This window comes from Pongo abelii, chromosome 1 (genome assembly GCF_028885655.2).
Source record: "Pongo abelii isolate AG06213 chromosome 1, NHGRI_mPonAbe1-v2.0_pri, whole genome shotgun sequence".
NCBI lineage: Eukaryota > Metazoa > Chordata > Mammalia > Primates > Hominidae > Pongo > Pongo abelii.
The window spans coordinates 99543520-99570854 of record NC_071985.2 but is presented as its reverse complement, the minus strand read 5'-3'; the positions used below and the strand labels follow the sequence as shown (position 1 = coordinate 99570854).

The 27335-nt window shown below is 44.1% G+C and overlaps 1 protein-coding gene across 16 annotated transcripts in view; it reads left to right on the top strand.

The window, feature by feature from the left end:
- The window catches only part of GABPB2 (GA binding protein transcription factor subunit beta 2), a 53452-nt gene extending 26348 nt beyond the window's left edge, over positions 1-27104 (top strand). For 4 of the 16 annotated variants that reach the window (XM_009244583.4, XM_054553140.2, XM_063717634.1 and 1 more), the window contains 4 exons: positions 4276-4426; positions 13399-13584; positions 23944-24065; positions 24496-27104. In XM_009244583.4, coding sequence (XP_009242858.1) covers positions 4276-4426; positions 13399-13584; positions 23944-24065; positions 24496-24795 — 759 coding nt within the window. In that variant the 3' untranslated portion in view covers positions 24796-27104. Of the gene's footprint in view, positions 1-4275; positions 4427-9938; positions 10056-13398; positions 13585-23943; positions 24066-24495 lie in introns of all 16 variants that reach the window. The other 12 variants (XM_009244575.4, XM_054553137.2, XM_002810253.5 and 9 more) reach the window with 5 other exon arrangements.
- The last annotated feature ends 231 nt before the right edge of the window (positions 27105-27335 follow it).

The following is a 27335-nucleotide window of genomic DNA, read 5'->3' as shown; positions in this document are numbered from 1 at the left end:
TATTTTATATATTTTTAATATATATTTTTAATATATATATTATATAAAGCCCTTAATTAATCATGGTGATTAAAGAACCATGTTGTGGCTAGTACCAAAAACATTTATTTGGCTTTAGAATGTCTTTTTCTCCATGAAGATTTCCCTTTCTAATTAAACTTAACTTGGGACAATATTAAAAGTTACTTGATGTTTTCTGAATATTCACCAACTGATGTGAGACAGTATACAGATGCTCCTTGACTTATGATAGTGTTACTTTGGATCCGTTTATGATGAGTTTATGCAGGTGTAACCCCATCATAAGTCAGATCACTTTCACACCATGGCAAAGTTGAAAAATTGTAAGTTGAACCTTTGTAAATTGGGGACTATCTATGAAGCTCTAAAGCATACGAGTAATAAGGAAGCCACTTCAGAATTTAAAATTAACTGTGACGATTTCATCCTTTTTTTTTTTTTTTTTCTTTTTTTGAGGCAGAGTCTCACTCTGTTGCCCAGGCTGGAATGCAGTGGCATGATCTCAGCTCACTGCAGCCTCCATTTCCTGGGTTTAAGGGATTCTTCCACCTTAGCCTCCCGAGCAGCTGGGACAATAGCCACACACTACCGTGCCCAGCTTATTTTTGTATTTTTAGTAGAGACAGGGTTTCGCCATGTTGCCCAGGCTGGTCTCGAACTCCTAACCTCAGGTGATCCACCTGCCTTGGCCTCCCAAAGTGCTGGGATTACAAGCGTCAGCCACGGTGCCCAGCTGTGTCCCATTAATTTCTGTTTCCCACCCCCTGCCCCGAGATAGAGTCTCACTCTTGTCGCCCAGGCTGGAGTGCAATGGCACGATCTCGGCTCACTGCTTGGATTCAAGTGATTCTTCCTCCTCAGCCTCCCGAGTAGCTGGGATTACAGGCACCTGCCATCATGCCCAGCTAATTTTTGTATTTTTGTAGAGACGGGGTTTCACCATTTTGGCCAGGCTGGTCTTGAACCCCTGACCTCAGGTGATCCGCCTGCCTCAGCCTCCCAAAGTGCTGGGATTACAGGCGTGAGCCACTGTGCCTGGCCTGCCCATTAATTTCTTAAGCCAGCACTGTACATCAGGGAACAATAGAACAGGGGATATAAAAATTAACAGGACATGGGCCAGGCGTGGTGGCTCACGCCTGTAATCCCAACACTTTGGGAGGCCAAGGCAGGTGGATCACCTGAGGTCAGGAGTTCGAGACCAGCCCGGCCAATATGGTGAAATCCCGTCTCTACTAAAAATGCAAAAAAAATTAGCTGGGCATGGTGGTGTGTGCCTGTAATCCCAGCTACTTGGGAGGCTGAAGCAGGAGAATCACTTGAACCTGGGAGGCAGAGGTTGCAGTGAGCCAAGATTGCGCCACTGCACTCGAGCCTGGGTGACACAGCAGGATTCCATCTCAAAAAAAAAAAAAAAATTAATAGGACATGAAGTGTTCAAAGCATGATAAAAGTAAAGAAAGGCAAGAAAAATTACAATATTGCATGATAAATAGATATCCAGTAAGTGCCATGGGAACACAAAGGAGGGAATAGTAGAATGTGAACTGAATATTGAAGTAGGCAGAGAAGTGAGAAAACTATATTCTAGGCTAGAAAAAGAGCAAATCAAAGACACAGAGGTGTGAAAGAACGTGGAATGTTCAAGAAAAAGTAGTTGAGTGATGGGAGAATGGGCCAAGGAAGTAAAGTTTGGGAGTGGCAGATGCGAAGCTTGAAAGTTAGGCTGGATTCTGAATGTAGGGATGCTTTACAGCATGTGAAGGAGTTTGAACTGTTATGTGGGCGATGCATTTGGATAGAAGTTTTTAAATGGAGGACTGATATGACTAAATTTGGTTTAAAAAGAGGATTGTTTGGAATGTGGCACACAGATGAGAGAGAGACACTTAATGCTAAATAACTATGTGGTGACTTTCATTAGGCCAGGCAAGGGCCAATGAGAACTTGAACCAAGGAAGTGCTACTATTTCGCCATGTAGCAGTACTACTCTTCCCTCCTCTGTGCTCCCATAGCACTTACTAGATGTCTGTTTATCATGTAATATTGTAATATTTTATTTCCTATCTAATTTTATCGTGCTGTGAACACATCATGTCCTAGTGGAGGATAAAGGAAAAGGGCAAATTCAAGAAGGAATTTAGGCCAGGCACGGTAGCTCACGCCTGTAATCCCAGCATTTTGGGAGGCTGAGGCGGGTGAATCCCCTGAGGTCAGGAGTTCAAGACCAGCCTGGCCAACATGGTGAAACCTCATCTTTACTAAAAATACAGAAATTAGCTGGCTTGGTGGTGGGTGCCTGTAATCCCAGCTACTTGGGAGACAGAGGCAGGAGAATCGGTTGAACTTGGGAGGTGGAAGTTGTAGTGAGCTGAGCTGAGATCGTGCCACTGTACTCCAGCCTGGGAGACAGAGTGAGACTCTCAAAAAAAAAAAAAAAAAAAAAGGAATTTCACAATATCCAAAGAATGGATAACCTGTTTCATTTGAAGCTCTTAGTCAAGGGGATAATTATATATGAAAAACAGTCATTTCTGGCTGGGCGTGGTGGCTCATGCCTGTAATCCTAACGCTTTGGGAGGCCGAGGAGGGTGGATTGCCTGAGCTCAGGAGTTCAAGGCCAGCCTGGGCAACTCGATGAAACCCTGTCTCTACTAAAATACAAAAGAAATTAGCCGGGCATGACAGCATGTGCCTATAGTCCCAGCTACTTGGGAGGCTGAGGCAGGAACCCTGGAGGCGGAGGTTGCAGTGAGCCGAGATCGCACCACTGCACTCCAGCCTGGGCGACAGAGCAGGACTCCATCTCAAAAAAAAAAAAAAAAAAGAGAGAGAGAGAGAGACAGAAAAAGCAAGCAAGCAAGCCATTTCTGCTGCATTTTCAGTATTTTTTTTTAATTGACAGGTGGTCTATAGACTGGTTAGCCCCTTGAACTTTCAATTCTTTGTTTAGAGCCCTTTCATAACTGGACTTTTTAAAGTAGTGATTATGTTTGTAGAAAATTGCTTCTGAAAGTAATAAAGATAAGCTACTTTTCACCAAAATTGAACAGATATCCCTGGAAGCAAAAGTACAGCATATAAAGCGAGACTTTAAAATCTGGCACTTATTTATTTGCTTGTTATATATTCTCTTAGGAATTTTTGCAATGGCAGAATGGAACAAGTAGTTGGACAAAACTCTAGAGAATATTGTTCTCTATAGATACTCTGCAGGGATCTCTTGCTAGCACACTGACTTGTAGATAATTGATCACAAAATGTTAGTGCTGGAAATTACTTTTTAGACTATTCAGGTCAACTCCCTCATTTTTCTTTTTTCTTTTTTTGAGATGGAGTCTCACTCCGTCGCCCAGGCTGGAGTATAATGACGCTATCTTGGCTCACTGCAATCTTGGCCTCCTGGGTTCAAGCAATTCTCCTGCCTCAGCCTCCCGAGTAGCTGGGATTACAAGCACCCGCCACCACGCCCAGGTGATATTTTTGTATTTAGTAGAGACAGGGTTTCACCATGTTGGCCAGGCTGGTCTCGAACTCCTGACCTCAAGTGGTCCACCCACCTCAGCCTCTCAAAGTGGTGGGATTACAGGCATGAGCCACCATGCCTGGCCTGACTCCCTCATTTTTCAAATGAAAATAACAAGATTCATAGAGGTTAAGTGAATTGTCTAGAAGTTTTTGCAAATAATACACCTTTGCTTTCCTGAAGTAGGAACAAGCTTTGGAAAGCAACCTAACAACTCTGTTGGCCTGGTCTGAAAAAAAATGGTGGTCTTAATGAGAACTCTGATCTCCCTGGGACATTGTGTATGGGAAATAGTTATGATTGATAGAGCATTGGGGTGGGAGTGGAATATGCTGTTCAGTAACTGTGTAACTAAAGCTAATAAGTGTTCTTGGGCTGGGCACGGTGGCTCAAGCCTGTAATCCTACCACTTTAGGAGGCCAAGGCGGGTGATTTGCCTGAGCCCAGAAGTTCTAGACCAACTTGGGCAACATGGCAAAACCCTGTCTCTACTAAAAATACAAAAAATTAGCTGGGCGTGGTGGCGCGTGCCTGTAATCCCAGCTGCTCGGGAGGCTGAGGCATGAGAATTGCCTGAACCCAGGAGTGGAGGTTGCAGTGAGCCGAGATTGCGCCACTGCACTCCAGCCTGGGTGACAGAGTGACACTGTCTCAAAAAAAAAAAAAAAAAGAAAGAAAAGAAAAGCTAATAAGTGTTCTGATTGAAATATCCTGCCTTGTTTGATAGGAAGCAATGCAGAATCAGGTGAATGTTAATCCAGAGAGAGCCAACCCTGTGACTGACCCTGTGACTATGGCTGCTCCGTTCATCTTCACATCGGGAGAGGTTGTTAACCTCTCAAGCCTTATTTCTTCAACCAGCACCAAAACAACCTCAGGTAATGTTCTGATAACATGAAATTTATTTTAGACTCAAAAATGAACAGAACCCTAGATTTTCCAGGAGATGAATGGATACCCTTTCTAATACTCCTTAATTAAAATATTGCTAAAGCAGAAGATTTGTAATAGATTTTAAAGCTGAAGTACTTATTCTTTCTGGGGAAGGGAAGATCATACATAGGGATTACAAAGGAATATTTATTGTGTTAAAAGTAAAATATTCTGGCTTGGGCACAGTGGCTCATATCTGTAATCCCAATGCTTTGGGAGGCCAAGGTGGGAAGATTGCTTGAGGCCACCCTGGACTGGGCAACATAGCAAGACCCCATCCTCTACTAAAAATAGGTGGGCGTGGTGATGCATACCTGCAGTCTCAGCTACTCAGGAGGCTGACATGGGAGGATCTCGTGAGCTCAGGAGTTGGACTTACTGTGAGTTATAATTGTGCCATTGTACTCCAGCCTGGATGACAGAGCAAGACCCTGTCTCTAAAAAAAAAAAAAAAAAGGAAAATATTGTACAGATTAATCTATTGAAGGGTTATGCCTAGACCAAAAATGAAAATATGAAGGTGCCTCAACATGATACTGATAAGGGAAATAAACATTAATAGTTTAAAGCAGTAACAAAGCAGAATAAACATAAGTGGCTTTTGGAGTACTGATATAAAACAGGTAAATGTGATTATCTGAATAAAGTATAAGAGTCTGGATTTGTTCTTGAGTGCATATATAAAAATAAAACAGCAGAGAAAACTACTTGGTGTTGATCTTTTGAAACCTGTATGTTTTTGACTTGGCGCGGTGCCTCACGCCTGTAGTCCTAGCACTTTGGGAGGCCGAAGTGGGTGGATCACCTGAAGTGGGAAGTTTAAGACCAGCCTGGTCAACGTGGTGGAACCCCATCTCTACTAAATATACAAAAATTAGCCAGGTGTGGTGGCGGGTGCCTGTAATCCCAGCTACTTGTGAGACTGAGGCAGGAGAATCGCTTGAACCTGGGAGGCGGAGGAGGTTGCAGTGAGCAGAGATCGCGCCATTGCTCTCCAGCCTGGGCAACAAGAGTGAAACTTCATCTCAAAAAAAAAAAAAAAAAAAAGAAACCTGCATGTTTTCAACAAAACCTTCTATCTAAATAAGAATGAATGAGTTTGTTTTTCAGCATCTCCTTTATTTTTTATTTTTTTCTCCGAGGCAGAGTCTTGCTCTGTTTCCTAGGCTGGAGTGCAGTGGCGCAATCTTGGCTCACTGCAACCTTTGCCTCCCGGGTTCAAGCGATTCTCCTGCCTCAGCCTCCTGAGTAGCTGGGACTACAGGTGCATGCCACCACGCCCGGCTAATTTTTGTATTTTTACTAGAGACGGGGTTTCACCGTGTTAGCCTGGACGGTCTTGATCTCCTGACCTCGTGATCTACCCGCCTTGGCCTCCCAAAGTGCTGGGATTACAGGTGTGAGCCACCACACCCGGCCTTTTAGTTAGCATCTCCTTTTACAAATATTTGTTTTACAATGAAATAACTTGTGTCCTCATTTAAATAAATTTTCCAATTGACTATTGGTTTCTTTTTCTGTTTCTTTTATTTGAAATAACAGTATTCTTAGTTAAGTTTGTATAATGTCAAAGGAAAGATCTTGACTAAGCTATTGATATTGAGAGGTAGTGTGGTAAAAGAGAAGAAGCAATGTATGTGATACACACAGAATTTTGGAATCAGAATTGTGCTCAAATAATTATTGGTTGACTAGCTGCTTGACCCTAGGAAAACTTCATACTTTTCTATGCCTTGTTTACTTATCTGCAAAATTGGGATATAATAATACCTACTTTATGAGGTTGTTGTGAGAGTTTGAGAATTTGTATTTCAAGTTCCATTTTATAGTAGGGCTTCAATAATAGCTATTAAATGAAAACGTAATATCTTAGCGAAGTTTGACCCCAACATGCCCACCAGGGGGCAATAGTGATCTTCATTTTATAAGCTATCAACAGTTATTTAAAATAATTTTGCATTCAGCGGGATGATACAAAAACTTTACATTAAATTTATATATACATTTAATCAGAACACTCACAATCTTTTGGATTCATATTGGTTCAGTCACAATGATTAAAACAACCTTTTTTTTTTTTTTGAGACGGAGTCTTGCTCTGTCGCCCAGGCTGGAGTGCAGTGGCCCAATCTCGGCTCACTGCAACCTCCGCCTCCTGGGTTCAAGCGATTCTCCTGCCTCAGCCTCCCGAGTAGCTGGGATTACAGGCGCCTGCCACCACGCCTGGCTAATTTTTGTATTTTAGTAGAGACAGGGTTTCACCGTGTTGGCCAGGCTGGTCTCGAACTCCTGACCTTGTGATCCACCCGCCGCGGCCTCCTAAAATGCTGGAATTACAGGCGCCTGCCACCACACCCAGCTAATTTTTTTGTAGTTTTTAGTAGAGATGGGGTTTCACCATGTTGCCCAGGCTGGTCTCAAACTCCTGGGCTCAAGCAATTCACCTGCCTTAGCCTCCCAAAGTATTGGGATTACCAGTGTGAGCCACTGTGCCTGGCCCTTTTTTTTTATTTTTTTTTTTGAGACAGAGTTTTGCTCTGTCGCTCAGGCTGGAGTGCAGTGGCATAATCTCGGCTCACTGCAAACTCTGCCTCCAAGGTTCAAGCGATTCTCGTGCCTCAACCTAAGTAGCTGAGATACTGGTGCCTGCCACCACGCCCAGCTAATTTTTGTATTTTTAGAAGAGATGGGGTTTCACCATGTTGGCCAGGCTGGTTTCAAACTCCTGACCTCAGATGATCTGCCCACCTCAGCCTCCCAAAATGCTGGGATTACAGGCATGAGCCACCGCGCCTGGCCCTGACTTCTTGAAAGAAGAAAAACTGGAAAGAATATTTAAGCATAGGTAGTGGGAAAACTTAAAAATTAAGAGTAGGCTGGGTGTGGTGGCTCACGCCTATTATCTCAGCACTTTGGGAGGCTGAGGCGGGTGGATAGCTTGAACTCATGAGTTCGAGAGCAGCCTGGGCAGCATGGTGAAACCTGGTCTGTACAAAAAATACAAAAAAAAAAAAAAATTAGCCAGGCATGGTGATGCACGCCTGTAGTCCCAGCTACTTGGGAGGCTGAGGTGGGAGGACAGCTTGGGCCTGGGAGGCAGAGGCTAGAGTAAGCCAAGATTGTATCACTGCACTGCAGCCTGGGCCATAATGCCAGACTTCGTCTTGAAAAAAAAAATTAAGAATACATTTAAAAATAAAATATATTGCTTAGTGTGCTGGCTCACGCCTGTAATCCCAGCACTTTGGGAGGCCGAGGTGGGCAGATCACTTGAGGTCAGGAGTTCAAGACCAGCCTGGCTAACATGGTGAAACCCCGTCTTACTAAAAATACAAAAATTAGCTGGGCATGGTGGTGCGCGCCTGTAGTCCCAGTTACTTGGGAGGCTGAGGCAGGAGAATGGCATGAACCTGGGAGGCAGAAGTTGCAGTGAGCTGAGATCGCGCCACTGCACTCCAGTCTGGGCAACAAGAGCAAAACTCTGTCTCAAAAAAAAAAAAAAAAAAAGAATACAGGAATAGCCAATAGAGGGTGCAGCCACTACTTCTACTTCTATACTAACAAAGCTTAATGTTACGCCAGCTGACAAGAAATGTTTATAGGGTCCAGCCCCAGCATCACCAGGCAAGACAAAGAAGGGTAGATTTGGAACTGAGAGGCAATAAATTTGTAACTGGCATAATAGGTATCTCTGAAATTATAGTGAAAGAAATAGAGAAATATAATTCATTTTATAAAAGTAAGATTTATACAAAACTGTTGAGTAATACTTTTTTTCCCCAACAAGGAAATATCTACAGTTAGAGTAATACTTTTGGTTCATAAAGTTAGGCATGTCTGTTGCCAGATCTAGTGCGCTTCTCTCTTACAACTTAGCTATGAGAATAGCACACAGATGCAAGAGAAGAAGGTTATGACCAAAGTCTTTTTAAAAGTACATCTTGGCCGGACACAGTGGCTTATGCCTGTAATCCCAGCACTTTGGGAGGCCAAAGCAGGCAGATCACCTGAAGTCAGGAGTTCAAGACCAGCCTGGGCAACATGGCGAGACCTCGTCTGTACTAAAAGTATAAAAATTAGCTGGGTGTGGTGGTGCACACCTGTAATCCCAGCTACTCAGGAGGCTGAGATAAGAGAAGCGCTTGAATCCGGGAGGTGGAGGTTGCAATGAGCTGAGACCGTGCCACTGCACTCCAGCCTGGGAGACAGAGCAAGACTCCATCTCAGAAAGTAAATAAATAAAAAATAAAAGTACATCTTGACATAACTAAAGTATTTTTAGCATTTAATGTTTTTAGCGTTAATCTATTGTACTACCCTTTGACATTCAATATATGAAAGTTTTTATTTATTTATTTATTTATTGAGATGGAGTCTTGCTCTGTCGCCCAAGCTGAAGTGCAGTGGTGCGATCTCGGCTCACTGCAGTCTCCACCTCCCAGGTTCAAGCGATTCTCTTGCCTCAGCCTCCTGAGTAACTGGGATTATAGGTGCCCACCACCAAGCCCAGTTAATTTTTGTATTTTTAGTAGAGACAGGGTTCCACCTTGTTGGCCAGGCTGGTCTCGAACTCCTGAGCTCAGGTGATCCACCCGCCTCGGCCTCCCAAAGGAGGATTACAGGCATGAGCCACAGCATCCGGCCGTAAAACTTTAGGTTTTTAACTATTCTTGTACTAGAGGTGAATCCTATTGTTCACATCTATCTAGCTGATGAAAAAAGGTAGTATGATTGGGTAAAGCTCAGAAGGGGACTATTCCCTTATCACTGCTGAGCTTGGGGTGAGGTATGCATTTTACACTTACTGCCTGCTGCCAAGGAGAGCTCTGCCCAGCCAGCTTAAGGAGTGGGTAGCACTCTTGGTCTGTTAGCTACTAATGCTCAGCACTGGCAGTGCCAAGAGAATGATTAAATGAGGGGAATGTAGTGGCCCTGTACAAAGTATACTTTTTTTTTTTTTTTTGAGAAGGAGTCTCGCTCTGTTGCCCAGGCTGGAATGCAATGGTGTGATCTCAGCTCACTGCAAGCTCCGCCTCCCGGGTTCACGCCATTCTTCTGCCTGAGCCTCCCAAGTGGCTGGGACTACAGGTGCCCACCAGCACACCCAGCTAATTTTTTGTATTTTTAGTAGAGACGGGATTTCACCATGTTAGCCAGGATGGTGTCGAACTCCTGACCTCATGATCCACCCGCCTCGGCCTCCCAAAGTGCTGGGATTACAGGCAGGAACGGCGCCCAGCCCTCCAAGTATACTAATTTAATCCACTTTAAAGGAAAAACTTTTTAAACCTTAAAAGAATTTTAACACTGATATAATTGGCTTCTATCAGTTTGAGTTAGAGAACAAGATTGAGGACATTAGAGTGAAAAGCTGAGGTTTTGATTTAATAAGCTGTTTTTAATTTGCCTCAATTTTTTCTCTACATTGGACCTCATTTGTCTTTCTTACTGAAATAGGTGACCCCCATGCCTCAACAGTACAGTTTTCAAATTCTACCACCTCAGTGCTGGCTACTACCCTTGCAGCTCTTGCTGAGGCGTCAGTCCCCCTCCCCAACTCACACAGAGCCACAGGTAGGCAAGGGATATGCTGCTGGGGGAATCACCACTTTTTCTTTTGTTTTTAAGTCTCCAGCAGATTTAATTTGCATGAAATATTATTAAAGAATTGCATTTAATTAGAGGCAGCTAAGGAAAAGGGATGTAGCATCATTGAACATCAGAAAGAAAAATTGCTAGGCGGTATAATCAGACAGCTGAATAATATCAGAGAGTGACTGAATTATTCCTTTGTGTGTTTACAGTTTGAAGTTTGTTTTCCCTGACTCTAGTTACTTCAGATTGAAATGTCTATTCTCATATTAGCAGATTTTTTTGGAGATACTCTATGTTATGTTTTGACTGATGCTATCATAGAATGATTCAAAATAGCAGCCCAGATATCTTATATTAAAGTATCAAAATACATGGGACTGGTACCTTTTTTGTTGTCATATCCTTTGTACTTCATGGCTTGCTTTTATTTTCACTGGAGATGTTATTTTGGCATTTCCAAAGGAGTTGGGCAAATATAGGCTATGTATTGCCTTTCTGATATTTAAAACAAAAAAGTTTTCAAGTCATTTAGCCAGAGCTAGTGGTCTGTGGGGGGAAGACTTAAGGCTTCATATAGGCAGGGGCATATAGTCATAGGTAGGGCTCAGTAGACATTTAGAAATCTGTCTGGAACCCTCTGGCCATCTGTTCCATCATATATGAAAGCAGAATGTTCTGATTTCTTTCTGCCATGACATTTGGGTGGTAAGAACATTCTTCCAATTCCAATCCTATTTTTCTGAATGGGTGTAATCATAAAGATCTCTACTCAGATGTATAAGAGGGAACAACATAGCAAAGGGAAAAGCAGTGTATTAAACTTGTCCTTGCTATTCTTTTGGTTTGCTCTTTGATCTTGGATAAATCACTTCTCCAGGTTCTAGTTTTCTCATCTTTGGCATGATGGTTGGATTAGGTTATCTATCCAGGACCTTTCAGCTTTAATATTTAACTGTTCTTTGTTTCTAAGAGGTGTGAATCCTTTATTTCCATTGAACTACCTAGATGTGTTTCATATGGATGATTGATACCCACCCCACTTATTACTGCAAAGTTCTATCTGTGTCTTTCTTTCTTTCTCTTTCTTTCTTTCCTTCTTTCTTTCCTTTCTTTCTTTCTCCTTCCCTCCCTCCCTCCCTCCCTCCCTCCTTCCTTCCCTCCCTCCCTCCCTCTCTCTCTCTTTTTCTTTTCTTTCTTTTTCTTTCTTTCTTCTTTTCTTTTTCTTTCTTGAGACAGTCTCACTCTGTCACCCAGGCTGGGGTGCGGTGGCATGATCTCAGCTTACTGCAATCTCTACCTCCAGGGTTCAAGCACAATTCTCCTGCCTCAGCCTCCCAAGTAGCTGGGATTACAGGCGCCCACCACCATGCCCAGCTAATTTTTGTATTTTTGGTAGAGATGGGGTTTTGCCATGTTGGCCAGGCTGGTCTCAAACTACTGACCTCGGTGATCCGCCCACCTCGGCCTTCCAAAGTGCTGGGATTACAGGTGTGAGCCACCGCGCCCGGCCCTGTGACACTTTAGATAGAGAAATTCCATAGTGGTAGGAATTATTTCCTCTAATAGTGGTTAGTTTATTGGGATACTGACTAATCAAACTGAAAATCTCGATTCAACATAATACACATAACACTCATAGAATGGTACCTGGCACATAAGTGTTGGCTATTTTTTATATATATATGTGTGTGTATATATCAGATGTGTATCAAATATACATTTGATGTATATTTGATATACAAATGTATATACATTTGATATACATTTAATATAAACATATATATATATGTTTGGGGTTTCTTTTGATACAGACAGGATCTTATTCTGTTATTCTGTCACCCAGGCTGGAGTGCAGTGGCACAATCAGAGCTCACTGCAGCTTGAACTTCTGGGCTCAAGTGATCCTCCCACATCAGCCTCCTGAGTAGCTAGGACTAAAGGTGCATGCCGCCACGCTCAGTTAATTTTTCAAATTTGGGGGGATGGTCTCACTGCTCAGGCTGGTCTTCAACTCCCAGCCTCAAGCAATCCTCCTGCCGTGGCCTCCCAAAATGCTGGGATTATGGGCATGAGCCACCATACCCAGCCAGCTATTATTCTTGATTTATCAGATGAAAAAAGCCACCTAACATTTTTGTCTATCAAACTTCAATATTTTGACTACTTCACATATTATTCTGTTAATTAACTATTAAATATCCCTGTTTTCTTATAGAAGTGATCTATTCTAATTTATGGTTATTTTAGACTTTTTTTTTTTTTTTGAGATGGAATCTCGCTCTTGTCACCCAGGCTGGAGTGCAATGGTGCGATCTTGGCTCACTGCAACCTCCACCTCCCGGGTTCAAGCAATTCTCCTGCCTCAGCCTTCCAAGTAGCTGGGATTACAGGCGCCCACCAACACGCCCAGCTAATTTTTGTATTTTTAGTAGAGATGGGGTTTCACCATGTTTGCCAGGCTGGTCTCAAACCCCTGACCTCAGGTGATCTGCCCACCTCAGCCTCCTAAAGTGCTGGGATTACAGGCATGAGCCACCGTGCCCAGCCATTTTAGACTTTCAAGATACTTCCTGAAAAAAAAAGGGTTCCAATATCAAATATGTTGGGGAAACAGCATATCTGGTTTTTTGTTTGTTTTTTGAGATGGAGTCTCACTCTGTCGCTCAGGCTGGAGTGCAGTGGCTCCATCTCGACTCACTGCAACCTCCGCCTCCCAGGCTCAAGCGATTCTTGTGCCTCAGCCTCCAAAGTAGCTGGAACTACAGGCACGTGCCACCATGCCTGACTAATTTTTGTACTTTTAGTAGAGACAGGGTTTTGCCATGTTGGCCAGGCTGGTCTCTAACTCCTGGCCTCAAGTGATTCGCCCATCTTGGCCTCCCAAAGTGCTGAGATTACAGGCGTGAGCCACCGTGCCCAGCTGAAACAGAGTATCTTATACCCTGTTGGAGAATCACACCCTGTTGGAAAATCACAATGTTTATTAGCCTATTGAAGTCTCTGATACGCCTACAAAACAAAAAAGTTTAAGCATATTTAAACCAGAATTTTGAAAACGTATTTATACATAGAACCCATCTTTAGTGAAAGTTATTAATACCTCAGTGAACACATTTTATAAAATACTGTTCTAATGCATTCTCTATTTTCTTTTCTCCTCTGACTTAGCATTGTTCACAAAACCTTTTGCGAACTGTTGAATCTCAGTTTTTTTTTCAAATGTTCCTCTCCCTGAATGTTGTCAGGTTCAAGGAAGTTGAAATTGCTATACTCCTATTTTTTTAAAAAGCTGAAATTTTAAATTTGCTTTTGTCATCTCTAGCCAATTCAGAGGAAATTATAGAAGGAAATTCCGTTGACTCATCAATCCAGCAAGTAATGGGGAGTGGAGGCCAGAGGGTCATCACCATAGTGACTGATGGAGTCCCTCTGGGTAATATCCAAACTTCAATCCCTACTGGAGGCATTGGCCAGCCATTGATTGTAACTATGCAAGATGGACAGCAAGGTGAGTTATCTCTTGTAGACAATTGTTTATTAAAAGGTATTTTAGATACTCCATACTCACCTAAAAATGAGGCATTAATACTAATAGTGGAAGTGGGAGATTGCCAGATGCAAGTTGGGGCAAAGAAGCTCTGAAAAAGAAAAAGAAACAGAACCAGATCGGCAAAAGCTAATTGCCTAATATGTATAAAATCTGTAGTAAAAACCAGTTGATCTGGTGGAAAAAATAACAAATAATATGAACCAATAGTTCACAGAAAAAAATGTACTGATGGCTCTTTCTTTTTTTTTTTTTCTTTTCTTCAGAAGGGAGTCTCGCTCTCTCACCCAGGCTGGAGTGCAGTGGCGCGATCTCGGCTCACTGCAGGCTCCGCCTCCCGGGTTCACGCGATTCTCCTGCCTCAGCCTCCCGAGTAGCTGGGATTACAGGCGCCCGCCACCATGCCTGGCTAATTTTTTGTATTTTTAATAGAGACGGGGTTTCACCGTGTTAGCCAGGATGGTCTCAATCTCCTGACCTCGTGATCCGCCTGACTCAGCCTCCCAAAGTGCTGGGATTACAGGTGTGAGCCACCGTGCCCGGCCCTGATGGCTCTTAAAAATATGAAAATAGCTGGGTGAGGTAGCTCACGGCTGTAATCCCAGCACTTTGGGAGGCTGAGGCAGGAGGATCACTTGAGAGCAGGAGTTCAAGACCAGCCTGGCCAAAATAGCAAAACCCCGTCTCTACTAAAAATACAAAAATTAGCCGGGCATGGTGGCGCACGCCTGTAGTCCCAGTTACTCAGGAGGCTTGAAGTGGGAGGATCACTTGAGCCCAGGAGGTTGAGGCTGTAGTGAGCCGTGATTGTGCCACTGCACACCAGCCTGGATGACAGAGTAAGACTCTGTCTTAAAAAAAAAGGAAAGGAAGAAAAAGAAAATATATTCGACCTACTTCATTCATAACAAGAGAAGTGCAAATAAATACTGTACTGACATACCATTATAACACTATGTTGTTAAAGGTATAGGAAAACAAGCACTCTTATAAATCACTTGTGAGAGTGCACATTAATGGATCCTCTAAAAAGGATATTGGTAATATCTGTAGATATTAAAGACGTACATGAAGATGTACCTTTGGGTTTTTTTGTTTGCTTTTTTGTTTGAGATGAAGTTCCTCTTTATTGCCCAGGCTGGAGCGCAATGGCAGGATCTTGGCTCACTGCAACCTCCACCTCCCTGGTTCAAGTAATTCTTGTGCCTCAGCCTCCTGAGTAGCTGGGACTATAGGCGCACACCAACACGCCCAGTTAATTTTTGTGTATTTTTAGTAGAGACAGGGTTTTACCATGTTAGCCAGGCTGGTCTTGAACTCCAGACCTCAAGTGATCCTCCCGCCTAGAGTGCTGGGATTATAGGTATGAGCCATCACACCCAGTGATGGTGTGTACCTTTTGGTTAAACAGTTCTTTTTTCTTTTTTTTGTGTGTAACTGGGTCTTGTTCTGTCACCCAGGCTTGTGTGCGGTGGTGCAATCATGGGTCACTGCAGCCTCAACCTCCTGGGCTCAAGCTATCCTCCAGCCTCAGCCACCTGAGTAGCTGGGGCTACAGTTCCATGCCACCATGCCCAGCTATATTCAGACTGAGGCTATACATTAGTATACTGAGGCATAACATTAGTTGCTTCCAGGGAGGGCAACTGGGTACTAAGGATGAGTGGGAGGCTTTTCAATGTATATGCTTTTATAGTCTTGATGTTTTTAATCATTTAATGTATCAGTTATTCAAAAAAGACATAATTAAAATTTTTTGAAAAGAGGAAGCCCATCATTACAACTCCATGCCTTAAAAATACTGGAGGTTGGCCAGGCACAATGGCTTACATATGTAATCCTGTAATCCTAGCACTTTGGGAGACCAAGGCAGGAGGATTGCTTGAGGCCAAGAGTTCCAAATCAGCTGGGGCAACATAGCAAGACCCCCTCATCTCTACACAATTTTTTTAAAAAATAGCCTGGTTGATGGCACGTGCTTATAGTCCCAACTACTCAGGAGGTTTTGGCAGGAGGATCACTTAAGCCCAGGAGCTCAAGGTTGCAGTATGCTACCATAATCATGCCACTGCACTCCAGCCTGGGCAACAGAGCAAAACATTGTCTCTAAAAAATAAAAATGTATATTGGATGTTGAAACGAAGGGTACTGGTATAATTTCCTTTCTTAATGTCACTAAAATTTTGACTTGGCTTAAATGATTGTAGGGATTTATATATATATATACACAAAAATATATATATACAAAATATATATATACACAAAAATATATATATACAATATATATATACACAAAAATATATATATATATACAAAATATACATATATATATATATTTTTTTGAGACAGAATCTCGCTGTGTCACTCCAGGCTGGAGTGCAGTGGCACAGTCTCGGCTCACTGCAACCTCCACCTCCTGGGTTCAAGCTATTCTCCTGCCTCAGCCTCCTGAGTAGCTGGGATTACGGGCGTGTGCCACCACGCCCGGCTAGTTTTTTTGTATTTTTAGTAGAGACGGGGTTTCACTATGTTGGTCAGCCTGGTCTCGAACTCCTGACCTTGTGATCCACCCTCCTCAGCCTCCCAAAGTGCTGGAATTACAAGCGTGAGCCACCACACCTGGCCTATAGTTTTCTTTTCTTTCTTTTTTTTTTTTTTTTTTGAGATAGGATCTCCCTTTGTTGCCCAGGCTATAATGCAGTGGCATGATTATGGCTCACTGCAGCCTCGACTTCCCAAGCAACCCTCTCACCTCAGCCTCCCAAGTAGCTGGGACTACAGGCATGCACCACCACACCTGGCTAATTTTTTTTTTTTTTTTTTAGACAGGGGCTTAGTCTGTCACCCAGGCTGGAGTGCAGTGGCATGATCTCGGCACACTGCAATCTCCGCCTTCCGGGTTCAAGTGATTCTCCTGCCTCAGCCACCGGAGTAGCTGGGATTACAGTCATGTGCCACCATGCCCAGCTAATTTTTTTTTTTTTTTTTTTTTTTGTAGAGACAGGGTTTCGCCATGTTGGCCAGGCTGGTCACAAGCTGAACTCAAGTGATCTGCCTGCCTTGGCCTCCCAAAGTGCTGGGATTACAGGTGTGAGTCACCACCCCTGGCCTTTTTTTATTTTTTGTACAGACTGGGTCTTACTATGTTGCCCATGTTGGGATTTATAATTTTTTAATTATTTCAACTGATGGATCAGGAAGTATGGGAAGATAAGAATTAAACTTATTATAATCCAAATTTTGGTATCATAAATTCTAATTTATGCATTGCTGATATTTTTGTGAACATAGTTATCATTTTAAGTTTTTAGGGCTCATTGGGTAGGTGAGAGACTGTGCTTATAATGGAAATAAATAAATGAAAACTGAGTTGTTTTGGAGAAAAAGAATAGAATTGAGGTTTTACCTAAATAAACTATACTACTTTTTTATTTTTATTTTTAAAATTTATTTATTTATTTATTTAGAGGTGCAATCTCAGCTCCCTGCAACCTCAACCTCCTAGGCTCAAGCAGTCCTCCCACCTCAAGTCCCAAGTAGCTAGGACCACAGGTGCGAGCCACTACACCCAGCTAATTTTTTACTTTTCGTAGAGACAAGGTCTTCCTATGTTACCCAGCCTGGCCTCAAACTCCTGGGCTCAAGCAATCCTTCTACCTTGGCTTCCTAAAGTTCTAGGATTACAGGCATGAGCCAGTGGGCTCAGCCTACCCTACTTTTTACAAATATGTTTAAGGCCCAAAGAAGGAAAACAGATTTCGTGAGTTATCTGCAGAAAAATTTAAATCCCAGACTAAACTTCCATTTCTACTCAACATATATCTAAGCTGGTTTCCACTGACATCAGTTGATGAGTTTATAAAGAAATACAAACCAATTTTTAAATCTGCCAAACCCAATGATTAGGTAAATCTTCTGTTTTTTTGTTTTTGTTTTTAAATTTTTGTCCGGACATGGTAGCTCACACCTGCAATCCCAGCATTTTGGGAGGCTGAGGCGGGAGGAGCGCTTGAGGTCAGGATTTCAAGACCAGCTTGCCAACATGGTGAAACCCCGTGTCTACTAAAAAAATACAAACATTAGCCGGATGTGGTGGCCCCAGCCTGGAGTGCAGTGGTACGATCATGACTTACCGCAGTCTTGATATTCAGGGCCCAAGTGATCCTCCTGCTACAGCTCCTGAAATTTTTTTTTTTCTTTTTTTTTTTTTTGAGACGGAGTCTTGCTCTGTCACCCAGGCTAGAGTGCAGTGGCGCAATCTCGGCTCACTGCAACCTCCACCTCCTGGGTTCAAGCAATTCTCCTGCCTCAGCCTCCTGAGTGAGTAGCTGGGATTACAGGCGCCCGCCACCACCCCCCGCTAATTTCTTTTTTTCTTTTTTTTGAGACAGAGTCTCGCTCTGTCACCCAGGTTGGAGTGCAGTGGCGTGATTTCGGCTCACTGCAAGCTCCACCTCCTGGGTTCACGCCATTCTCCTGCCTCAGCCTCCCAAGTAGCTGGGACTACAGGCGCCTGCCACCGCGCTCGGCTAATTTTTTTTGTATTTTTAATAGAGACGGGGTTTCACCGTGGTCTTGATCTCCTGACCGCGTGATCCGCCCACCTCGGTCTCCCAAAGTGCTGGGATTACAGGTGTGAGCCACCGCACCCGGCCTAATTTTTGTATTTTTAGTAGAGACAGGATTTCACCGTGGTCTTGAACTCCTGACCTTGGTACCCACCCGCCTCAGCCTCCCAAAGTGCTGGGATTACAGGCATAAGCCACCGTGCCCAGCCTTTAATTTTCATATATGAAGAACTAACATGGTTTTTAATTGGGTGCATGCCTTGGATAATCCATTCAAGAGAGATCACTTAGTCCAATTTAATGAAACCTATATCCTGTGGCTGGGTGCGGTGGCTCACACCTGTAATCCCAGCACTTTGGGAGGCCGAGGCGGGCAGATCACGAGGTCAGGAGATGGAGACCATCCTGGCTAACATGGTGAAACCCCGTCTCTACTAAAAATACAAAAAATTAGCCGGGTGTGGTGGCGGGCACCTGTAGTCCCAGCTACTCGGGAGGCTGAGGCAGGAGAATGGCATGAACCTGGGAGGCAGAGGTTGCAGTGAGCCGAAATCACGCCACTGCACTCCAGCCTGGGCGACAGAGCGAGACTCCGTCTCAAAAAAAAAAAAAAGAAACCTATATCCTTTGTGTACTGATGGAAAGGCTGGCAGTATATATTGAGGCCATATTTCCGGATCAGACTGTGCTGATGTTTTGTTGTTGTTGTTGTTGTTGTTTTTGTTTTTGTTTTTTGAGATGGAGTCTCACTCTGTCACCCAGGCTGGAGTGCAATGGTGTGCTCTCAGCTCATTGCAACCTCTGCCTCCCGGGTTCAAGCGATTCTCCTGCCTCAGCCTACTGAGTAGCTAGAATTACAGGCATTCCCCACCACGCCTGGCTAATTTTTTGTATTTTTTGTAGAGACGGGGTTTCACCATGTTGGTCAGGCTGGTCTTGAACTCCTGACCTCATGATCTGCCCGCCTCTGCCTCCCAAAGCACTGGCATTATAGGTGTGAGCCACCGCACCCAGCTGACTATGCTGGTTTGAGCAGACATGACAAGAGCAAGAACCCTGGCCAAATTTTTGTGGGTGACTCCAGTAGAGCTGCTGGTAACCCATCTTGCTCTCAAGAGTGCAACGAGGTAAAAGGAAGGAGCTCCCGAATTTTTTTTTCTTCTTTTTTTTTGAGACAGAGTCTCGCTCTATCGCCAGGCTAGAGTGCAGTGGCATGGTCTTGGCTCACTGCAATCTCTGTCTCCCAGGTTCAAGCGATTCCCCTGCCTCAGCCTCCTGAGTAGCTGGGACTACAGGTGTGCACCACCATGCCTGGCTAATTTTTTTTATTTTAGTAGACACAGGGTTTCACCATGTTGGCCAGGATGGTCTCGATCTCTTGACCTTGTGATCTGCCCACCTCAGCCTCCCAAAGTGTTGGGATTATAGGCGTGAGCTACTGCGCCTAGCCCCCCAGTCTTTTTTTTTTAAGAAATGAGGTCTTGCTAAGCTTCCCAGGCTGGTCTCAGATTCCTAGACTCAAACCTTCCTCCTACTTTGGCCTCCCAAAATGCTGTGATTGGCCGGGCACGGTGGCTCACGCCTGTAATCCCAGCACTTTGGGAGGCCGAGGTGGGCAGATTACGAGGTCAGGAGATCGAGACCATCCTGGCTAACACGGTGAAACCCCGTCTCTACTAAAAATACAAAAAAATTAGCCAGACCTGGTGGCGTGCGTCTGTAGTCCCTGCTACTCCGGAGGCTGAGTCAGGAGAATGGGGTGAACCCGGGAGGCAGAGCTTGCAGTGAGCAGAGATCACACCACTGCACTCCAACCTGGGTGACAGAGCAAGACTCCAACTCCAACTCCAAAAAAAAAAATGCTGTGATTACAGGCATGAGCTACTGTGTCTGGCCAAATCTTCTGTTTTAAAATAATCATAATATATCCTAAAACCTAAATACGGTTTTTAACTTTTTATTTTTAGATTATTAAAGATTCAGTACAGTTCTAAGAAATAATACAGAGAAATCTATTGCTGGGATTACAGGCACATGCCACCATGCCCGCCTAATTTTTTGCATTTTTGGTAGAGACGGGGTTTTGCCATGTTGGCCAAGCTGGTCTCGAACTCCTGACCTCAGGTGATCCACCCACCTTGGCCTCCCAAAGTGCTGGGATTACAGGCATGAGCCACCGTGCCCATCCTCTACTTTGTCATTTCAAGAATGTTATATAAGTGGAATCATACAGTATACATGATTTTGAGATTGGCTTTTTTCCTTTCAGCATAATTCCCTTGATGCCCATCCAAGTTGTTGTTTGAATCAATATTTCATTCCTTCTTATTGCTGAGTATTATTCCATGATATGGATGTACCACAGTTTGTTTAACCATTTACCCAATGAAGGACATTTAAATTGCTTCCAGTTTCAGCTATCTAAAAATAAAACTGGCTGGGCACAGTGGCTCATGCCTATAACCCCAGAACTTTGGGAGGACTATGCCGGCAGATAGCTTAAGCCCAGGAGTTTGAAATCAGCCTGGACAACATGACGAAACCCATCTCTAAAAAAAAATACAAAAAAAAAAAAAAAATTAGCCAGGTGTGCTGGTGTGTGCCTGTAGTCCCAGCTACTTGGGAGGGTCACTGGAGGCCAGGAGGTTGAGGCTGCAGTGAGACATAATTCTGCCACTGCACACCAACCTGGGTAACAGAGTGAGACTCTGTCTCATAAAAAATAAATAAATAAATAAAGCATTATGAACACCATAATTGTTTACAGGTTCTTATGGGAAATTAAAAAATGGGAAATAGGGCTCACGCACTTTGGGAGGCCAAGGTGGATGGATCACAAGGTCAAGAGATCGAGACCATCCTGGCCAATATGGTGAAACCACATCTCTACTAAAAATACAAAAATTATCTGGGTGTGGTGGCACGTGCCTATAGTCCCAGATACTCGGGAGGCTGAGGCAGGAGAATCTCTTGAACCCGGGAGGCGGAGGTTGCAGTGAGCCGAGATTGTGCCACTGTACTCCACCTGGAGACAGAGCGAGACTCTGTCTCAAAATAAAAAGAAAAGAAAACAAATGGGAAATAGGCCAGGCATGGTGGCTCAAGCCTATAATCCCAGCACTTTGGGAGGCAAAGGTGGGTGAATCACCTGAGATCAGGAGTTTGAGACCAGCCTGCCCAACATGGCAAAACCCCTTCTCTACTAAAAGTACAAAAATTAGTCAGGTGTGGTGGCAGGCACCTGTAATCCCAGCTACTTGGGAGGCTGAGGTAGGAGAATCCCTTGTACCTGGGAGGTGGAGGTTGCAGTGAGCCAACATCATGCCACCGCGCTCCAATCCGGCCTGGGCGGAGCCAGACTCCGTCTCAAGAAAAAAAGAAGTAGGAAATAAATTTTGTATTCTCTGGGATAAACGCCCGAGAGTATACAATTGCTGGGTCATAAAGTAAGTGTGTGTTTTGTTTTTTAAGAAACTGCCAAACTTGGGCGGATCACTTGAGGTCGGGAGTTTGAGACCAGCATGACCAACACGGAGAAACCCCATCTCTACTAAAAATACAAAATTAGCCAGGTGTGGTGGCACATGCCTGTAATCCCAGCTACTCGGGAGGCTGAGGCAGGAGAATCGCTTGAACTGGGGGCAGAGGTTGCGGTGAGCCGAGATCGTGCCATTGCACTCCAGCCTGAATAATAAGAATGAAACTCCGTCTCAAAAAAAAAGAAAGGAAGGAAGGAAGGAAAGAAAGGAAGAAACTGGCAAACTATTTTCTTTTTTTTTTTTCAAATGGAGTCTCACTCTGCTACGCAAGCTGGAGTGCAGTGGCACTATCTTAGCTAACTGCAACCTCCGCATACCAGGTTCAAGCGATTCTCCTGCCTCAGCCTCCCGAGTAGCTGGGATTACAGGCAGGTGCCACCACACCTGGTTGATTTTTGTATTTTTTGTAGAGATGGGGTTTCACCATGTTGGCCAGGCTGGTCTCAAACTCCTGAGCTCAGGCAATCCGCCTGCCTCGGCCCCCCAAAAGTGCTGGAATTACAGGGCATGAGCCACTGCACCCAGCCTGCCAAACTATTTTCTAGAGTGGCTGTACCTTTTTACATTCCCACCAGCAATTTATGAATAATTCAGTATGTCTACATCCTCTCCAGCATTTGGTATCATCACTTTTTAAAAAACTTTTAGCCTGGCCCTGTGGCTCACACCTGTAATCCCAGTACTTTGGGAGGCCGAGGCGGGTGGAATATCTGAGGTCAGGAGTTTGAGACCAGTCTGGTTAACATGGAGAAACCCCGTCTCTATTAAAAATACAAAAATTAACTGTGTGTGATGGCATGCGCCTGTAGTCCCAGCTACTCAGGAGGCTGAGGCAGGAGAATTGCTTGAACCCAGGAGGTGGGGGTTGCAGTGAGCTGAGATTGTGCCACTGCACTCCAGCCTGGGTTACAGAGTGAGACTTCTCGGAAAAAAAAAAAAAAAAAAAAAAAAAGGCTGGGCGTGGTAGCTCATGCCTGTAATCCCAGCACTTTGGGAGGCCAAGGCAGATGGATCACATGAGTTCGGGAGTTTGAGACCAGACTGACCAACATGGAGAAACCCCGTCTCTACTAAAAATACAAAATTAGCCGGGTGTGGTGGGGCATGCCTGTAATCCCAGCTATTTGGGAGGCTGAGGCAGGAGATCACTTGAACCCGGGAAGCGGAGGTTGCAGTTAGCCGAGATCACACCATTGCACTCCAGCCTGGGCAACGAGAGCAAAACTCCGTCTCAAAAAAAAAAAAAAAAACAACTTTTAGCCATTCTGACAGATGTGTAGTGTGTTGACTCTTCTCTCACTTACCTATGAGAAGAGAATTAATTTAGGTACAGATAATGGCTATTGGCTTTTATTAGAGGTCTCAAAAATATATAAAGACTTCAGGCCTTCTTTTAACAGATTATTTCTGCAGTTTTTTGTTTGTTTGTTTGTTTGTTTGTTTGTTTGTTTTAAGACCGGGTCTTACTCTGTCACCCAGGCTGGAGTGCAGTCGCGAGTTCTTGGCTCACTACAGCCTCAACTTCCCAGGCTCAGGTGATCCTCCCACTTCAGCCTCCCAAGTAGCTGGAATTACAGGCATGCTCCACCATGCCTGGCTAATTTTTTGTATTTTTTTGCGGAGACGGTGTTTGCCATGTTGCCCAAGCTGGTCTTGAACTCCTGGGCTCAAGTGATCCTCCCACCTTAGCCTCCCACATGCTAGAATTATAGGTGTGAGCCACCTTGCCCTGCCATTTCTGGGTGAATTGATAAGCTAATTGGCCATAGGTGACCTAGAGTCAGACACCTTCATATAAGAGCCTCAGACTTGGGACTTACTTGCATGGCTTCCAAGCCTGCAAATCTATACCCTTCCTTTTTGAGCCATTCTTAGTGCTCTATTAATCCTTTTTGTTTCTCCCTGAAGGGGGCCATGCCTTACCTGTTGATTCTAAAATTCCAAGAGATATTAAAAATAATATATCAAATAATATACTTTCTCTTTCTTTGCTTTTTTGTTGAGATGGGGTCTTGCTGTGTTGTCTAGGCTAGTCTTGAACTCCTGGACTCAAGAAGTCCTCCAGTCAGCTGCCTGAGTAGCTAGGACCACAAGCACACACCACTGTACCCAACCTAGAATATATTTTGGTTTATTTTCAAATTAAAAGCAAGCAAAACCTCTTTGTTTTATTATGCATTCATCACCTCCAATTGGTGTCCTTTGACTTGTAGTTCTAACTGTATCTGCTGGTCAAGTTGCAGAGGAGACTGTAATTAAAGAGGAAGAAGAGAAGTTGCCACTAACAAAGAAACCAAGGATAAGAGAGAAGACAAACAGTGTGGAGGAAAGCAAGGTAATGTTTTTAGGAGCGATGAAAAGAATTTAAAGCCATAATTATTAAGGCCTGAACCCTTCTTCATCTTTTCTTTTTTCTTTTTGAGACAGAGTCTTGGTCTGTTGCCCAGGCTGGAGTACAGTGGCATGATCTCAGCTCACTGCAACCTCCGCCTCCCGGGCTCAAGTGATTCTCATGCCTCAGCCTCCTGAGTAGCTGGGATTACAGGCACCTGCCACCATGCCTGGCTAATTTTTGTATTTTTAGTAGAGACGGGGTTTCACCATGTTGGCCAAGTTGGTCTCGAACTCCTGACCTCAGATAATCTGCCCGCCTCTGCCTCCCAAAGTGCTTGGATTATAGGTGTGAGGCACCTGTCTTTTTGTCTACTGTCTGGATAATTTATGATCAGGAATTTACCTGGTGGTTACATGGCTTACTTTTACAGGAAGGCAATGAAAGAGAGCTACTACAGCAACAACTCCAGGAGGCCAATCGAAGAGCCCAGGAATACCGACACCAGCTCCTAAAGAAAGAGCAGGAAGCAGAACAGTACCGTCTTAAGCTGGAGGCCATAGCCCGACAGCAGCCCAATGGAGTTCATTTCACCATGGTTGAAGAGGTGGCTGAGGTAGATGCTGTAGTAGTCACAGAGGGGGAGTTGGAAGAGAGAGAGACAAAAGTGACTGGGTCAGCAGGGACCACAGAGCCTCACACTAGAGTTTCTATGGAAACTGTTTCATCTTAATATGCAAGGGCCACAATTTGCACTGTGTTCATATTAATCCTCTTTTAAAAAAGAAAATATACAGAAGACAAACATTGTATAAAAACTAAGAGTGTCTTTAAGAAGAAAACTATAAGCAGGGTACAATGCTTGGGCTCAGGAAGTTTCTCTGTGCAACTGGAAAATTCAAAGCCATATTTAGGGAACATTTTTTCTGAGGGGCCAAAAGAATAAGGACCAAATTTCTTAGCTCATATCATTGCTTTAAACATAGAAGTAAAAGAATACTGCATGTTGTGGGTTGATTTTTTTTTTTAAATAACTTTCTCACAAAAGATTTTAAGATAACATTTCTAACATATATGCACCAATATATATGCCTTTAATAATTATACCATCAAGTGACCTGAAAATGCCCCTTAGATTTATGATGCGTATCTGTTGGAAAAACTAATTGGGAGGGAGGTTAGACAAGCTTTGGGGAAGAGAAAAGGAATATAGTCCATTTCCAAAGGAGCAGGAACTCCCAACCTTAAGTTAATTTCACTGAAGAGAATTTTCCTTTTTTTTTTTTTTTTTTTTTTTTTTGAGACACGGTCTGACTCTGTCACCCAGGATAGAGTACAGTGGTGCAATCTTGGCTCACTGCAACCTCCACCTCCAGGGCGCAGCCTCCTGAGTAGCTGGGAGGACAGGCATATGCCACCACATCACTGAAAAGAAATTTTTGATTGTCTGACAGATACGTATCCATTATGTGTCTATAGCTCAGATGCTTGTGTAAGAAACTGAAATAAGCTGGGTGTGGTGGCTCACACCTGTAATCCCAACACTTTGGGACTTTGAAATGGGAGAATTGCTTGAGTCCAGGAGTTTGAGATGAGCCTGGGCAACATAGAAACCTGTGTCTACAAAAAATTTAAAAATTAGCCAAGTATGGTGACAGGCACCTATGGTCCCAGCTACTCAGGAGGCTGAGGTAGGAGGATCGCTTGCACCTTGGAGGTCAAAACTGCAGTGAGCCGTGGTTGCACCACAGCTCTCCAGGCTTGAGTGACAGAGCAAGACTGTATCTCAAAGGAAAAAGGAAACTAGGCCAGGCGCGGTGGCTCACGCCTGTAATCCCAACACTTTGGGAGGCCGAGGCGGGTGGATCACGAGGTCAGGAGATCAAAAACATCCTGGCTAACACGGTGAAACTCCATCTCTACTAAAAATACAAAAAATTGGCCAGGCCCAGTGGCTCACGCCTGTAATCCCAGCATTTTGGGAGGCAGAGGTGGGCGGATCACACAAGGTTAAGAGATTGAGATCATCCTGGCCAACATGGTGACACCCCATCTCTACTAAAAATACAAAAATTACCCAGGCGTAGTGGCACATGCCTGTAGTCCCAGCTACTTGGGAGGCTGAGGCAGGAGAATTGCTTGAACCTGGGAGGCGGAGGTTGCAGTGAGCCAAGATCGCGCCACTGCACTGCAGCCTGGCGACACAGCGAGACTCCATCTCAAAAAAACAAAACAAACAAACAAACAAAAATACAAAAAATTAGCCGGGCGTGGTGGCACCTGCCTGTAATCCCAGCTACTTGGGAGGCTGAGGCAGGAGAATTGCTTGAACCCGGGAGGCGGAGGTTTCAGTGAGCTGAGATCGCACCATTACACTCCAGCCTGGGCAACAGAGCCAGACTCAGTCTCAAAAAAAAAAAGGAAACTGAAATAGAGTTTTTAAAAACTGAACTGGAAAGCCGAGGCGAGCGGATCACCTGAGGTTGGGAGTTCCAGACCAGCCTGACCAACATGGAGAAACCCTGTCTCTACTAAAAATACAAAATTAGGGCCAGGCCCGGCGGCTCACGCCTGTAATCCCAGCACTTTGGGAGGCCGAGGCGGGTGGATCACGAGGTCAGGAGTTCAAGACCAGCCTGGCCGAGATGGTGAAACCCTACTAAAAATACAAAAATTCACCTGGCGAGGTGGCAGGCACCTGTAATTCCAGCTACTCGGGAGGCTGAGGCAGTAGAATCGCTTGAACCCGGGTGACAGAGGTTGCAGTGATCCAAGATCATGCAACTGCACTCCAGCCTGGGCGGTAGAGTGAGACTCTGTCTCAAACAAACAAAACAAAACAAAACAAAATTAGCTGGGTGTGGTGGCACATGCCTGTAATCCCAGCTACTCGGGAGGCTGAGGCAGGAGAATCACTTGAACCCGGGAGGCAGCAGTTGCAGTGAGCCGAGATGGCGCCATTGCACTCCAACCTGGGCAACAAGAGTGAAACTCAATTAAAAAAAAAAAACTAGAAAGGAAAGAAAACTTGTTTATGTGGGGGGAGGAGTATATATAAAACCAAAATCCAGGCTGTGTTTCCACAGTGCTGGGAAGTGGCCAGAAAAAGGCTTATGGGGGCTATGAAACTCTGGTCTTGAGATATCAACTTTGCTCTGACTGGATTTTATAAAATTACAGTGAGGAGGGTAGTTTCTTGTCAGAACAACTTGTTTCCAAACATTTATGTAATGTCAAGCTCAGTCTCTTTTTTTTTTTGAGACGAGTTTCACT